Source organism: Heloderma suspectum, chromosome 6, assembly GCF_057233095.1.
Source record: "Heloderma suspectum isolate Gila_16-S chromosome 6, 16-S_ref, whole genome shotgun sequence".
Taxonomy (NCBI): domain Eukaryota; kingdom Metazoa; phylum Chordata; class Lepidosauria; order Squamata; family Helodermatidae; genus Heloderma; species Heloderma suspectum.
The window spans coordinates 31,661,262-31,677,873 of record NC_139463.1 but is presented as its reverse complement, the minus strand read 5'-3'; the positions used below and the strand labels follow the sequence as shown (position 1 = coordinate 31,677,873).

At 44.1% G+C, this 16,612-nt stretch overlaps 1 protein-coding gene across 7 annotated transcripts in view; it reads right to left on the bottom strand.

The window, feature by feature from the left end:
- ASH2L (ASH2 like, histone lysine methyltransferase complex subunit) overlaps window positions 1–16,612 on the bottom strand; it is a 31,425-nt gene that overhangs the window by 14,414 nt on the left and 399 nt on the right. Inside the window, exons 2-12 of one of the 7 annotated variants that reach the window (XM_084803911.1) lie at window positions 15,470–15,582; window positions 14,790–14,859; window positions 13,685–13,830; window positions 11,360–11,448; window positions 9,916–10,010; window positions 8,618–8,713; window positions 8,227–8,322; window positions 7,481–7,556; window positions 6,146–6,163; window positions 3,349–3,481; window positions 956–1,173 (exon numbers count right to left, since the gene is read on the bottom strand). In XM_084803911.1, the coding sequence (XP_084660037.1) occupies window positions 956–1,173; window positions 3,349–3,481; window positions 6,146–6,163; window positions 7,481–7,556; window positions 8,227–8,322; window positions 8,618–8,713; window positions 9,916–10,010; window positions 11,360–11,448; window positions 13,685–13,830; window positions 14,790–14,859; window positions 15,470–15,567 (1,135 nt within the window). In that variant the 5' untranslated portion in view covers window positions 15,568–15,582. Of the gene's footprint in view, window positions 1–955; window positions 1,174–3,348; window positions 3,482–6,145; window positions 6,164–7,480; window positions 7,557–8,226; window positions 8,323–8,617; window positions 8,714–9,915; window positions 10,011–11,359; window positions 11,449–13,684; window positions 13,831–14,789; window positions 15,013–15,469; window positions 15,583–16,612 lie in introns of those variants that run through there. The other 6 variants (XM_084803912.1, XM_084803908.1, XM_084803910.1 and 3 more) reach the window with 6 other exon arrangements.

The window sequence follows — 16,612 nt, the reverse complement described above, 5'->3', positions numbered from 1 at the left end:
TGTGTACAGTTCTGGTCACCGCACCTGAAAAAGGTTATTGTAGAGTTGGAAAAAGGAAACTAAAATGATCAAGGGGCTGGAGCAACTTTCCTATGCTAAATGTTACAACACCTGGGCCTGCTTTGCTTAGAAAAGAGGTGAGTAAGGGAAGATACGATACAGCTGTACAAATTATGCATGATGTGGAGAAAGTGGATAGGGAGACATTTTTCTCCCTCTCATAATACTAGAAGCCGGGGAGATATCCTCTGCAGCTTAGCTATTTGAAGCAGAAATAGTCAAGGGTTAGGGAGCCCGCAGCACACTTGGGTCACCTCTGCCTTGTGAAACCCAACAGAGCCAAATTAGGCATTCCCTAGGCCTGCAACCAAAGTAGGAGTGGGCAACTTGTGGCCTTCCAGATGTTCTGGCCTACAACTCCAATCAGTCCTAGCCAGCATAGCCCACAGTGAGGGATGATGGAAGGCCACAACTTGCCCACCGCTGCTCCAAACCAATGGCAGCATGTCATCCTGCTTTGGTTCCTAAACTCCCAGAACTGTCTCATCAGCCAATCAAGCTGGTCACTAGGAGAACAACTATGCAACTTTTGGTCACATTAATAAGAATGTGATTGGCTTCCTCTACTATCCTCATTCCTTTTCCCTTTTGTTTCATGTCTATTAAAATTGTGGACCTGCAGGTAGGGACCATCTTGTTTTAATCTCTCTCCAGCACTCTGAAAATGTTAAGCACTGAACTAAGGATTATTATAAGAATGTCACAAGGAGGGGCATAAAAACGTAGCCTGGAAAACCTAGGGCTCCATGCAAAGCACCCTTGTCCAGGTAGTAGGAAGCTTGCACTGACGCAAAGGAAAACAAAATCTGCTCCAGTTTTGCACAATCACTACTTGCCCTGTGGCCTTGGCCCGCAAGTGCAAGACGCCCTCGGCCGGGGTTCGGAAGCTCCATACCTCGGTCATGCAGAGCTAGGAGGACGCGCTCATATAGACAGGCTCTGTAGAGATCTCCAGGAATGGGCTTGCCTGCCCAGCAGTCTAGTTCCAGCTTCTCTGGGTCAGGTGCATGGGGGTCAGGCTCAGCCAAAATGTAACGGTATCCATCTTTATTAAAGGGGTGTTCCAATGGGTAGCCATGAGGTGGGAGACGCTGAGCAGAGAACAAAGGATCACTGGAGGGTGGAGAAAGAGACGTTAGAAGTGGATGGAAGTGGAAGTGCCACAAACCGCCAGGCTAAGACATGGGGGGCGGGGTGTGGAGGAGAAGGGAGGGAAGGAGAGTTTTGGTTAGTCAACTAACATTTGCTCTCCCATTCTTTGCTACCACATGGCTTCATAAGGGAAAAGGTCCCGAAGGCTTTCTGGTTCAGATACAGGTTCAGCAGTGAAGGAAGCTCACAAAATGTAGCAAGCAAAAAACTGCGGGCTACAGCAAAGGGAGGCATGAGAACACGCAGGACAAAGAACTCCATGCATTAGCTTTCGCCAGCTTGCCCCTCCCAGATGTGTCACACTACAACTTTCATCATCCCCAGACAGCATGATCATTGTAGCCCAACACATCTGGGGGACTTCCAGGTTAGGGAAGGCTGCTGCGTAATCACCTGAGAAACAGAAGGAAAGAGGGCAGCCATCAACTTTTATAAGTTCTGTACATAGCACTTTTTAATTCACAATGAGCTTTACCATTTTTGTTTTGTTTGCCATCACCTTAATGTGGAGGCAGGACACTGCTGTCTGTCATTGAAGACCCTGAAAATGTAATGACAGCAGGGCTCTACCAATGAAGACCTTTTAATTGATCTAGGCTGCAATCCTATACATCAGGGGTGCAGAACCATTTGGAGGTGGGGGGCTACAATGCCCTCCACTGAGCCCTCCGTGAGCCAGATGACATCACTGGATGGGGCCGTGCTCACTGATGTCAGTGGGAGTGGCCCTTGCTCCTGCCCATTTTCCCTTTCTCGGTGTGTCTCTCTCAGCAGTTTGAAAATTAAGATTTCATAGCATCTGCTAGCTCTGGATACAGACTAGAAGGGGGGGACCTCTTTTAATTTTTTTCCATGGGATCTGATGGGGCTTGCATGGAGCTTTTCAAGAGTTGCACGCCCCACCATTTTTACTCGCTCTCAGCCTCCCCACTCACCAATTAATGAGGGTTTTAATCTGCAATTTTAGCTGATGAACTGCACCGATTCCTTGCTTGTGGTCCTTGCTGTGGTGCTTGCTGTAGGCTTACAAGCCAAGGTGCCGGGCAAAATCTTCAGAGGAAAAGAGTTTCAGGTCCCTGAATAACTACCTATCACCTAATAAGTCTAATTGTCTTCACTTCCTTTTCTGCCTTCCTATTTTACCTATCACTGCCACCCCTTGTCAAAAACGTTCTGCAAGTGTAAAACAGACCACATTTCAAATGGTTTGGAGATCAATTTCATGCAAAGCAATGTCAGTTTGCATGATGTGGATACTCCGCAGTTGACAGCAATTAGAAAATGACTTCATTCAGGGCAGAAGGAATTGTAGATGGCATCCAATCCTGGCTACATAACAAGGTTGGTATGCGTGAATGTATGTATGCATGCATGATCATGAGAGGCTCTCTCCATCCGCCTGGCTCAGACTAGTTTCCATTTGGCTCCCCCCTGCCCCCGAATAGCTTCCTGCAAGGGCCAGGGTACCTGAACTTTGTTCATTTTCTTCCCCCCCCACACACCTTTTCTCCTTTTTATTATGTCAAGGGACTGTACACCCTTGCCCTGGTTCATGCATAATGCAAATCCATGGCTTACAGAACCCAAGGTTTGTTGTCTTACCCAGGGTTTGTCTGGCAGATGACTGAATAAACCTTAGTTTGTTTTCTCAATCCCTGGATTGTTTGTTTCCAGCCCCATATCACAAATGCCTTTGTAGCACTCTATTACTGGCACGTAGAGCAGCTGGGTTCTTTTTACGGCTCTTGCCTGCCACCTCTGTAGCCTTGCAAAACGACCCATGAACATCCCATGGTTTGGTGTTTGCACGTAACAGCAACCCATGGTTTAAATGATCCAGAACTCACAACTTAACAACAAACCATGGACTCTCTTTCTGAGTTGTTCATGGTTAACCATGGTTTGTTAGCATGGCCGTGTTCACACATCACAACCCAGAATTCAACAACACACACCATGGTTAGCGTTATGTGTGAACCAGCCATTATTTTGAACAGTGAACCAACTTGTGTGCTTTGGCAGAAAAGTGATGTATAAATTTGGTAAATTTTTAAAGACAGAGAAGGATTTAAAACAGTGGCAATAGTTATTTCCCTTTTCTATAACTTGTACATCGAGACAATCTATTTGACTTACCTCCTGGTTTTTTTGGCTGTTCCTGTAGTACCTCCATCTTGCTGCTTGCGTTTTGCTCCTCTTCCTTTCCCACTAGTTCCTGCTACGATACCCCCTTGGGAAGGGAAACACCACAAATCTGTGTGTCGTTTGACTATGTGACATTGAGGGTGTGTCAGTTCAAATCCCCTGGATGCATTTGAATCTCAACAAAGCCAGACATCTTTCAAGCGCAAAGCAGAATTTTACTACTCTAAAACAGTTTGCCATTTTGCTCACTTCTTGGCCTGTACTAACTCGAGCGTCAAAGTGGCGTATTGACCAAGACAGAAGAATCCTAACTGAACACCAGCTATATATTAATTTAAAAGCAAGGCATTGTCATCTTTTTCATGGAGATTCGAAAGACATGAAGACAAAAGCAGGATTTAATTCGACAGGGAAGAGGAGAAGAATAAATAAGCTTCAGTCAGACTTTCACTCATTTCAACACCACGCAAAAACCAGTGCTCAAATTATGGGAGAAAAGTTTGGGGGCCCTTAATTAAATCCACAAGCACCACACCCTGACACCTTCCAATTTTAGACAAACTATGCCCTTGCCCGAAGCCTTATAAAAACAGTAGATAAGGGGGCCACCACAAATGGGAAGGGGGCCTGGCCCCCTCCAGTCCCCCTGTAATTTGAGCACTCAACAAAATGGTTAAGATACACTTGGACACACAACCTCTACCTCAGTTGTAAGCATCCATCATTCAAAGACAACAAAATAGGGAAACGAATGCACAAGATGTTTCTCTGCAGTGCTAGCAAATGATTAATGTTGGTGATATCAAGAGCATGACGGTTCTTATCCATATGCATCTTTCTCTCCCCCACCTGGCCCTCCCTCCTCTTTTGTTTGTTTATCCATCTGTCTTGCAGATATGTATGCACCTGTACATATGCCAGTGGAACAGCATCATCTGCCTTTTTGGATGAAATTTGGGGCAACACTGAGAATCAGAGAAGGCAGGGCTCATGCCAACTAGGTCTGGGAGAAGTTACGAACAGCTGTATCTGGCACAAGACGTTGCTAACAAAACCCTGAACGACAAGTTTAAACAAAAAGTTATCTAAGGAACCATACTAAAAATTACTTAACTGTTGATTACCCACCCCTTAACATTTTTGGGATGGTTTGTACGTGTAATGGCACTACCCACTTTCCTCCACATGATGACATCTAGTTGGTGGATGCCCAAGTCAAGCGTGACCCCAAAACTACAGACATAAACAGAACTGCAGTGACTGAAGCAGCTCAAAGGAGTCACAGCCATGAGCTTGATGTCATCACAAGGAGGAAATGCAGTGTTGCCACATGTATGAGCTAGTTCATTAATGCCAGTTTCATATTTACAGCCATGGTTGTTGGGAGTTGGAGAATTGAGTTATTTCTTGTTTATGTGTAGAGGAGGATTCCAATTCCTTTTAGGTGATGTACACGTGTGAGTGAATGAGAGATGGAATTATTTTGAACTGATTGATTTGAATGTAAAGGGATGTGCATAAGCTATGAACATCAATGGCAGAGCTCTTCAACTTGTAGGCTCCTTGCTTCTGATCAACCCAGAGTCAACAGAGTTTGTCATACTGCAGACAACCACCTTCAGGCAGTAGCATAGGGTACCATTATAACAACAAGAGAAACAAACTTTGAAATCAATGTATCTCTAGCAGTATAAGGAAATGCGACCTTAGAAGGGAGGTATCATATTCTGCACAGCCATGAATCAATCTGAATGAGAACACACGTTCCAATTTTTTAAAAAAATTGGGTTCAAAGTTAAAACTGGGTTTTAAATTTGGGTTCAAAGCCAAAGCTGAGGCCTCCCCCTTTGTACCTCTGACATGGCCCTTCTCAAAGCGAACTTAGGCAACCAATTCTCTTATCAACATGTCTCGTGGAAATGGGCTATCCAGTGTACAACCGGCCTGTTAAGCTTTCTAAAAGCATGGGAACAGCTCATTTTTGTTGGCAGAAGCTTGCTGGACTTTTGATTATCAGAATTTCTATCTGAGCCTTCCTCCAAAGAGTTTTTGGCAGCACACATAGGGGTACTGAAAACAACCTTGTGAAGTAAGCTAGGCTGATAGTGATTTGCCACTTGATGAGCTTCGTATTTAAGCAGCCATTTCAAGCCAGGTCAACAAATCAGCTCTCTCAGATGACTTCGTTTAAGATCTCACCAAATGATTATAGAAAAGTACACCAACCAAGAGGTGTAAAAACTGGTTGACTGTATCCAGAAGTCAGTGTTAGCACAAACATCGTTTTACTTTTAATTGACCAAACAGCCTAATAAGGTGAGATATTAAAAAAAAAATTAAGTACCTTTTCCAGGAATGTCTCATTTCTTTATATTAATCAGGGGCGGGGGGGAATCAACATTTCCTTACCCTGCAACAACCCTGTGAGAAATGTTATCATTATTCCCAATTTACAGATGAGGAATTGAGGCTGAAGAACCAGATATGTGCCTCAACACCTCCCCACAGAAGCAAAATCAGCAGAATGAATTCAACTGGGAGGGAGAGGGAAAGGCTTTTAAGTGACCAATGAAAGGCAGAATATGACCGCTAAATGCTTGTAGATGCTTCACAATAAATCTGAAATTAATGTTTCATTTTAAGTGTTACTCTGGATATGCTTTGGATTAATTATTTTTAGCTTCTAAGATGATTTGGCAAAACAAAACAAAGGGGGTGGGGAAGAAAAGGAAAAGTCTTTTCAAACAACAATACTTAAGTTTTAAGAAGCTGAAAAGTAAATATTCACCTCCCAAAGAGGCTCCACCTGTAAGAACAGAAGTTGCACCATGTAGTTGTCAAGTTTTAATGAGAGAGAAAAAGAAAACACCACAGCATGAAATGGAGATAAAGCACCTATAACAGCCTTCTATATAAAGGCAGAAAACTTACTGTCCTGAAACCATTTTTTACTAGCCTTTTAGTTGGCTGGTAAAAAATACTGTCTGCTACCAAGGGGGCTGGTGGTGAAGGGACAGATCTCTTTGCCCCTGGTCTGCTTGGTTTCTATGCTGGCCATGGAGGAAGGGAGTTACCTTCCTCCGTGGCCAGCACAGAAACTTAGTTGCCTGGCAGATGAGGGATGGAGTGATCCATTGCTCTTGTGCCATCCCACTTGGTTTCCATGCTTGCCACAGAGGAAGCCACTTCATGTCCTCCACTGTCAGTGTGAAAACCACATGGGTTGGCTGACCAACCCATCCCTCCTCTGCCAGCCCACTCACCCACCTGCACAGAATTCATTGTCGCCTGCAGAGAATTCCTGGTCGCCTGTGGCAACCAGGGAAGAAGTTAAATACAGGAAAGAGACACCAATCTATATTGAAGTTCTCAGTGAAGAACTGCATTACTTGATTGTCTGTGAAGTTCTCTTGCACAGACTGCACTGAAACCAGTGGGAGATGTGCAAGAGTACAGCCATGTTCACTTTTTTAAAAAAAATAAGAGTATTTCACTTTGAGAAATCTCTAGTCTTGTGCATTTGCATTTTCCTGGAAACATAACTCAATGCAGTGAAACAGAGGGTGCCCCAGTACTAGCACTAATGACATTGCGTTAGGGTAAACCAATGCGTGTGCAACGTAACTAATGCTTGCTAGTGCAACAGGGAAAATCTGTGTAGAGGCAAGAAATGTCTCATTTTTCGATGCTGTGCTACCAAATTTCAGTGGCAAACCGCCACATACCTCCCTTGTGCTACCAAGCAATAGTTGTGTAAACCAGCCCTTGCACAACACATATATATTTGGAAGGCAAATTTGCCTTACATTAATAACATTGCTTCCTAAATAATTCCAGTATGATTAAAAAACCTGTGCTCTTTTTAAAATGAACCCACCACAGAAAGAGGTTAAAATGGGAGTACATCTGACATTTCTCAGACACCTCAAGCTTAGGTTAACTAAGGCTGCAATCCTAGGGACACATACCTGGGAGTAAGCCCTATTGAACACAGCAGGACTTCCAAGTAAACATGCATAGGATTGCACTGTAAAGGTAATATATATTGAGCTATAAAGAAGAGAAGTACTCAGGGATAGGGCTTGGGGATAGAAAAAATTAAACTGAAAAGAAACAAACTTGCCATTTAGGCTTCCACTAGTAGATACAGTATTGGTCTGTTTCTGGTTATCATATGCGGGGCCAATATTACCAAGGTCCTAAAAAAGAAAGAATACACAACTTTAAAAAGTTATATTTTTGGCCCTCTTTAGGCTGCTTATATCTACTTTGGTTGCTCAAGACTGGAATGCTTTCATGGGTTTACTCAGAAGTAAGTCCCACTGCATCCAATGGTAAATACGTTCAGCAGTACAGTCTTAAGTCAGGCTAAAATATGCAGGACATAACAAAGGCAGATAATTTCTATCTGAAGGAGGTCCCAACTCACCCCAGTAGTCCAAACTCCTGCTAATAGATCATTAAAGTAACCAGCTTGAAAACTTCTGAAAATAACCATCTGGAAATATTTTGAAACAATAAAGGCATTGCAACAGAAAAGCTCACAATAGAAAACATCAGAGGCATGCCCTGACAGTGGCCAGGAGAATTAGGTCCACTGGGAGGCTGCGTCCCCTGCCTGCGAGAAAGAACATCATGGCAAGGGGAAGACCAACTTGACCCCATTCATTGGCTAGTGAAGGTGCAACTACTACAATGCTTGCTTCCCTCCCTATTCCTTTTTCCTTTTGTAATATTTGGTAGACTGAGCTTGGAGACAGGGACTCTGTCTTTTAATATCTGTACAGCACTTAGAACATTGCAGGTGCTTTAATAAATAACCTGACACAGTACATCACCAAGTATGAGTACTGTGCTGATATGACATACCTGGTCTAAGAGTCCAAATTTGGGGTAATCTTCCTCTGGATCTTTGCTTCCTGGGTCTGGATGCTCTTTCACCAAGAACACATCTCTTTCTTTACACTAGAGCAGAGCATTCAAACAAGATCAGGAACTGGTAGCATAATCAAAAGGACTTTGGTCATGTGCGGTCATTTTTTTGCCGTGAGGACTAATGCCCTTGCTAGTTCAGATCCTGCTATGCAATAACAGAAGCCTTTACACCAGGATAAAATAAACAAAACAAACAAAAATGTGTGCAATAACTTAACTGGGATATTTTCACACCAATGTTTATTTTCCTTAAATTTCAGCTTGTTAGCAAACCTTATTAATAAAAAATAGTGGTTATTTAGTTATGTCCCACTTCATGACTTACCATTGTTTTTACAATATTATTCGGCCAAGTCATTTTTCCTGGTCTTTGCCTTGTCGTCATATACTCCCAGTACTTATCAATAAAGGGTATAATATCCTGTTTGAAATCAAAGGTAATTATGACAGATCATTTTACTAGCAAAGGGTTTTAGAAAAATGTGGCAATCATCCATGTGTGAATTATATTTCTAGCTTTTTAACCAACAAAAAGAGAGAGAGAGACAGAGAGAGAGACAGAGAGAGAGAGACAGAGACTGACTGATTAGCAGGCATGGGCTAAATTCACCAAGGCAAATCTCCATGAAAGTTTACTGTGTGTGTACTTCCCTGTGGATTTAAAGTATAATTGGTGTTTTCCTGTGTAAGCAGCATGTTACTGATCAAGGCACAGTTAAGAGCCAAGGCCTTTGACAATTTCCATGAAATTAATTCATGGAGATAATTTGAGGGTCTCTGTGAAGATGGCGTGTGTGTGAGAGAGAGCGAGACAGAGAGAGAGACAGGCAGAGAGTGAGTGAGAGGGAATGCAGCTTGATCACATGACCTGTCACCTGCAGTATGAAATGTACAACTCAGCACAGACTTATCACCTCAGGAAGAGCTAGGCCGAAATGTATGAAACTTACTTTCACTGCCTTAAGGCAGAAAGCTGGCCCAACTGTTTTTAAAGCAGGGGTGCAGAGCCTCAGGTCTGGGGGCCAAATCCAGCCTCCAGGGTCCCCAGAAGGCCACACCTCCTTTCCCCCAACCACCTGCTGTTAGGTGGTTCCCTGGCTTTTGTGCCATGTTTTCCACATTCTAAAAGGCTGAAATGCCTCTCCTTGCTAACTGGTGGTAACAGCTTTAAACAAAAACATGCTGATATGGCTAGCCCTGCACCTTTTGCTGTTGGACCCACCCCCACTGAAATCTCCACCCCCACCCCCCAACAAGAACTTCTCCAAAACAGATTTTGCCCCATGGGCTGAAAGAGGTTCTCTACCGCTGGTTTAAAGGAAAATGCTTGAGCCACCTCAAGCATCCCTGTTTGCAGGCATCCCTGTTCACAACACTTCCCCTTCACATTCAGCTGTCAGATACCATTCTAGGGACTATGCATTGAGAGGAGTCTTCCTCCGCTCTTCTCCCTTACCATGAAGTACTTGGAACAGATTCAGTCTCCTGGCCAAGGAAACACATTAGAATTGAACTGGTAGGGGCCAAGTTTCATCCCCACCCACCTGCCTCATCTCCACTACCAACCATGGAGTCCAAGCATTCTGAACATCCTGAGCCAGAGCAATGATAACGGATCCATACCTTGTCTTTTGAGAACATTGTTTTTGGGTGTTCATCTTGGGACCTTGATTGCCAAGTTAGGTTTGCCAGGGCACTGAGACACATTTCCTTCAGATCTTTAAGAAAACAAAAACACACACAGAAATGGGACCAGCTTCTTCAAATGGACTCGACAGTAAAAAAAACCATACTTCTTTATAAGCATCAGGTAATTAGAAGGACAATAATGAGTTGGGAGAGGATTAGGAGGAGGGCAAAGAGTGGGATGGTGAAGCAGTTGGCAAGGAAGGGAGAAATGGGGTGGGCTGTACATCTTGTGACCCTTGGCCATGCAGAGATGTCTAACATAAGAATTACAACGCTGGGTCAGATCAGCAACCCATCAAGCTCTGTATGCTCTGTGATCAGCTTGATGCTTCCCAGAATGTCATGATGGAATTATCTGCAACTTTTAATAGTCAGGGGTGTACTGATGAAGTCAGGGAAGGGTTGTAGCCTAGTGGTAGAATACATGCTTTGCATGTGAAAGACCCCAAGCTCAAAGCTGAGAAAGACTCCTATCCTGGAGAGTCCAGGCCAGTCAGTGAAGACAATGGGCAGCATCCAAGCCTGCCCGCATGAGAGCGGGACCCGCCACTAATGCAACAGGGAGCTAGCAGTTCTAAAAGCAACCCAAAACAAGAGGAAATGAAGGTCAGTGAAGCTTATAGAAGGAAGCTGCATGGATCTGTCCCAGTCCAGAAATAAGTGATTCTGCTTGTTTCTGAGGTTGTTTTCAGAACAACTAGCTTAGTGTTGTGCAAGCAGTGGCTCCCACTTGTGCAACAGATTGAGCGAGAGTGCAGCAGCAGTATTGGATACTGCCCAAACTGAGCTAGATGGCCCAATGATCTGACGTGGTCAAAAGGTGGCTTCCTATGTTCCTATACTGCCAGCGAAAACAAGAGGCTATGCTGCTGCTGCTGATCATTCACAGCAGGGGTGGGGAACCTCTGTCAGCCCAAGGCCGAATTCAATTTCAAATAAGCTCTTGGGGGCCAGATTCCACTGGTTGGCAGGGCTGAAGGAAAAGGGGGAACGGCCAAAAATAACAGCATATTTTAGCTCAAAGCTGTTACAGCCTGTGACTAAGCCTTAGGAGAAGCATTTCTACCTTCTAGAATGGGGAAAACAATGCGCAAAAGCCAAGAAAAGGGGGAGGGGCGTGGCCGTCCAAGGAACACAGGAAGGCTTGACTGGGACCACAGGAGGGCCAAATTTGGCCCCAGGGCCTGAGGTTCCACACCCCTGATTTACAGTCACTGAGCCCCAAATCTCATGGGGCTTTATAGCTTAACAACTGTGGTCACTCTTGAGCTAACGGATGGAGACTACTCTAGATCACCTCACCTCTTGAAGCTTAGAGGTTTAGAAAATACAGAAAGAGAAAGACAGACACTTCCCCAAGACTTTTTTCCTTGCTTACTTGCTTGTTTTCTTAAGAAGTATGTATTCCCACTGTGATGGCAAACGTTGCAATGGAAACTGTAGTTGGTCATAAAAGGCAGACAAGACCTAAAAGACAACAATGCAGTGTTCCTTTTATTCTTTTACAGTAAGTAGCGAGTACTCAGTTGTGATGGAAGAAAAAAATCTCCATCAACTTTATAGATTCAGCAATGCTAAAGAACACTAAAATGTAAAGCAATCCTAAAGAAAACTCACCCAAGACTCCCCCCTGCACCAGTTTGCAACCACTCTTGAAGTACAAGTTCTAGAGTACACTAAGGGTGCAATCCTATGCATGTTTAGAAAGAAAAAAGTCCTACAATTCCCAGCATGCCCCAGGCAGCCATGCTGGCAGGGAATGCTGGGAGTTGTGTGACTTTTTTCTGTCTAAACATGCATAGGATTGCGCCCTAAAGGGTTTAAGAGAGAATAATAACAGATAGTACTAACGAACAAATGTATCAAAGTTACATGCAACTTTCCCAAAAAACTATTAAGATACTACATCCTAACCTACAACTGAGCTCGAAATATTTGTGTATGTGTGGGGGGGAGGGTATAAAATTAACAAGCCCTTCTAGCTCCTTCCAATTTTAACCATATAATTCCCCCCACCCTCCGAAACACACACACACACACACCCTTCTATAACACTAGCAAAGGAAGGAATCACAAAAGGCAAAGGGGCTGACCCACTCTAGCCCCCCCCCCCCCCCCAAGCACTGATGTACAATACAATTAAGTTGGTGAAACTGGATGTCAACACCTCCAGGTCTAACCAATCGCCAGGTCTGGAGTCAGCAAGGAATTCCCTTACCAACCTGCACAGCGACTCTCGGAATCCTCACTCTCACAGCAGAACCTGCAATTTGGGTCACTTGCTTGGGTTAGCACCTCTTATTTTGCATGAAGTCTGGATTGTCTGAGTTGGTGCCTTGAGGTGCAAAGTTGGACTAGATTGGTTTTAAATCACGGACGTGGAAAACGCCAACCTCATGGGGAGAATCTCTCTATTTCTGTTTAAGGGGGCTGACAAATGGCTTGCAGACTCAGCTTTAAAACCAGTTCATTAAATATACACCGTTTCAAAAACCATTTCCAACCCCTCAAATGCTCTGCGTTACAATGTGTATTAACTCCATGGCGTTTATAATTCAGCTCAGTATCCCAACTTTTTTGGATGTGTCTCTTTGTTCAGGAAAATAGCATTTGCCCACTCAGCTTAAGCCAAGGCTGTCAACGCTTCAAGGAAATTATCAGCAAGCAAACAAAAGCACAACTTTTCATGGAAATGCAAGAAAAAATGTAAATATGCAGGACTGCAATCCCCAAACTGCATACCCAGGAGTCATCTGACTGAAATTGTAGGGTTTTACTCAAAGTAAGTGGGTTAAGGATTGCAGCTCTGCAGAGCAGTGCCAGGCACAACTGGTTCTATTATTATTTACACAGGTCTGTGTGTGCTCGATGCTACACAAACAGATGGCAAAACAAGGTCCTCACCACAGAAAGTTGAATATTCAGCAGGGAATTATTTAAATGTAGGGCCTAGTTTACCCAACAGTCCTGCAAAATAATCTTGGTGTTGGTTGCTACAAGAATCATAGGATAGCCAAGATGAAACCCACGTTTCTGCTCCAGGTTAACTTCATTTGAACTAAAAAGCAGATTTTTAAAGAATGTGCTTACTTCCTTTGTTTTCTGACTTCACAAGAACCAGGAAGAATTTCTGTGCAAACCTGGAATGTAACCATTTAATATTGGCTCCTAGGACTTTGGACCCAGATAATGTAAAAAAATGTAACACGCAAAACCTACCAAAGCAGAATTAAGAGTTTTGTTTAAGAAATTATCCTTTTGGGGAAATAATGTGTAATTGTATATATGTTTTTGTTTAATTTTCTATGGTGGATCTCATTTCTGTACAGGTTGTTTTGCTGCACATGATGTGCCAATGGCCACAATGGCCTATGGCTAAACCACAAGTCAAAGAGAAAAATGGGAAAATAAGATTTCTGAAGGGTCTTAAGCCACATTTTTTATTGCTAGCAGTTCTGTAAGCATAGCGTTGATTTCAATGGTACTTATACTTTCAAGAACAACGATTTAGAACCAAACTGTTAGTCAAGCCCATACTGCCCTCTTCTGGAATTACAGAACCACGTTTTTCAAATGGAAGTTGAGAGAACTTTTAGACTGTTAGACTGTTTTTTAAGTTGCTTCAAGTCAAAAATCTAAAAATCTGGGTGTCGAACAGGGCCCTAAGAATAAAAGCCGGAGAATAACTGCAGTTGCTACATACGTGGTATCAATGCCAAACGTCTCTGCTGTGAACCACTTGGTGCAAATCCCACACTGCAGCTCAATCTCCCCTAGCTGTCGTCCATTCTCTTCATCAACTGAGCCAGTTTGATTATCCATGACTTCAGAACTGTCCCCAACACCCTCCTGTAACAACATTAGCACAGCTGCACCATACGAGGGACCAATAATAACATTTGTTATACTTTTATCCCACCCTTTGTCCCAAGGAGCTCAAAATGGTTCGCATGGTTCTCCCCCGCCCCCACAGCCCCCATTTTATCCTCACAATAGCCCTGTAAGGTAGGCTAGCCTGTGAGATGGTGTTTAGCCCAAGATTATTCACTGAACCTTATGGCTAAGATCTCCACATTCCTAGTCCAACACTCTAGCTCAGCCTTCCCCAACCTGATGCCTTCCAGATGTGTTGGACTACAACTCCCACAATTCGCAGCCAGCATCTCTGCCCAATGAGCCTCATTTACTATACTGTCAGCAACCAATTCAGCCCCCAACTACATAAATGGGTGGAGGGGGCACCACTATGAAAAGCCCTCCAAATCATATGGGGAAGTAACAGCAGGCAAGTTTCTGGGCAAAGTTTGTCAACACCAATTGTACCTGGGCTCAGGAATTCATTCTATCCAGCATTGCTATACGCACATGCAATGAAAAGGTTTTCTAGTTCAGGATAGGATTACAGGTATCCACTTTAGCCCAGAAACAGTAAAAGACTGACATCTTTCATTTGCTGATGTAGCACCGTACGTAGCAGTGTACACTGTACTCTGTAGCGTTCCAGAGACAAGTGGCTAAGTTTTACCTTGGAGCATTGTCATCGGAGTTAATAGAAACAGATCTTGGCAAACTGTTTTAGATACCCAGTATGAAGCACATTACAACAGAAGCGGCTGGCTAAAAGGAATCCCACCACAAACAGCGTATAATTCATCTGGTGCAGAGAATAAACAGTGACAAGAAAAAACAAACCCCTAAAAGGCTGCCTCCCAATCCCCAAGCAGTTCATACAGTCAATTTCATTCATAGGAAACACAGGTATTCCAAGTGCTTGTGCTATCCCAGCAGGGCAGATTTGGTTCACGTACCAATGCATCCTTTCCACTGGATGATTCTGTCTCCAGGGTGGCAGTGACGTCGGCCAGAGATGCATCCCCCCTGAAGGGCAGAGAGCCATAATCAGAAGCTTGTAACACTTGTTATGCATTACAGTCATTAAGAAAGTACCAAAAAAGAGAGAGAAAGAACACTTTACCTATTCATTCAACATCTAGTGTTGTTTGAAATGGTTTTTATTTAAGCAGGACCTTTTGCGGTATAGTTGATATACTGTTTTAGTCTATGACTAGATGTTTTTACTATTTTTTTTATCTACTGTAGGCAGCCACAAGAACTGCTGTTTAGTAAGGAGGGTTCAAGTATTTAAAATGAGTAAGTAGGCAAATAATATCACTAAAGGAGAAAGCAATGGGAGTCCACTGATTCAAAGCTGGTTGCCTTTTCTGTTTTTTATAAGAACACAAACAGAAAGCTGCCTTTACACTAGCCCCGTACTCTGACAGTGTCTGTCCAGTTCTCAGGCCGAGTTCCATTCTCATCAATGGCTCCCTGATCTTTTTAACTGTAAAGGCGAGGTACTGAACCTGGTCCAACACAGGTTGATTACCTGGCGAACAACTAGGCGTAGATGTATGAAGCTTATTCTCATTGGCCTCAAGCAGAAAGCTTCTCCAACTACCTTTAAATGAAAAGGAAAAGCTTGACCCACCTTAAGCAGCTCTGTTCATCAGGCTTCCCTTTGTACTCAACAGTCAGATCCCACTCCAGAGACAACACTGGGATAGGATTCTTTCTCAGCTCTTGCATCTTGCCACAAGTTTACTTGGAACAAGCACAGGATATGGATTAGTGCAGCCTTCCCCAACGGCTGCCTTGCAAATGTTTTGGACTACGAGCTCCATCATCCATGACCACTGGCCACGTTGTCTAGAGCTGACGGGTGTTGCAGCCCATGACATCTGGAGGGCACCGTGCTGGGCAAGGCTGGATTAGTGCTTTGCCTCACAACCGAGGAAAGCTACGCTACAACGGATCTAGCAGGGGCAAGAGGAGAATAGAGGAAGCCTAAGTCAGACTAATCGTCCATCGAGCTCGATATTGGTTACTCCAGGCTTCCCTGACCCGGTGCCCTGCAGAAGTGACTACATCATCCCCAGCCCGCATGGCCGATGGGGGCTGGGGATGATGGGAATTGCAGCCCAAGGCCCTATCACTTCCTGGCATATAGAAGGGGAAGAAATGGAAGCAGTGACAGATTTTACGTTCTTGGGCTCCAAGATCACCGCAGACGGTGACTGTAGCCATGAAATTAAAAGGCGCTTGCTCCTTGGGAGGAAAGCTATGGCAAACCTAGACAGCATAGTAAGAAGCAGAGACATCACCTTGCCGACAAAGGTCCGTCTAATCAAAGCTATGGTTTTCCCAGTAGTAATGTATGGCTGTGAGAGCTGGACTATAAGAAAGGCTGAGCGCCAAAGAATGGATGCTTTCGAACTGTGGTGCTGGAGAAGACTCTTACGAGTCCCCTGGACTGCAAGGAGGTCAACTCAGTCCATCCTAAAGGAAATCAACCCGGAGTGCTCATTGGAAGGAGGGCAGATACTGAAGCTGAAGCTCAAATATTTTGGCCACCTAATGCGAAGAGAAAACTCTCTGGAAAAGACCCTGATGCTGGGAAAGACTGAAGGCAAAAGAGGAAGGGGACGGCAGAGGATGAGATGGCTAGATAGCATCACCGATGCAATGAATATGGACTTGAGCACGCTCCGGGAGAGAGCGCAGGACAGGAAGGCCTGGGGTGCTGTGGTCCACGGGGTCACGAAGAGTCGGACACGACTGAACGACTGAACAA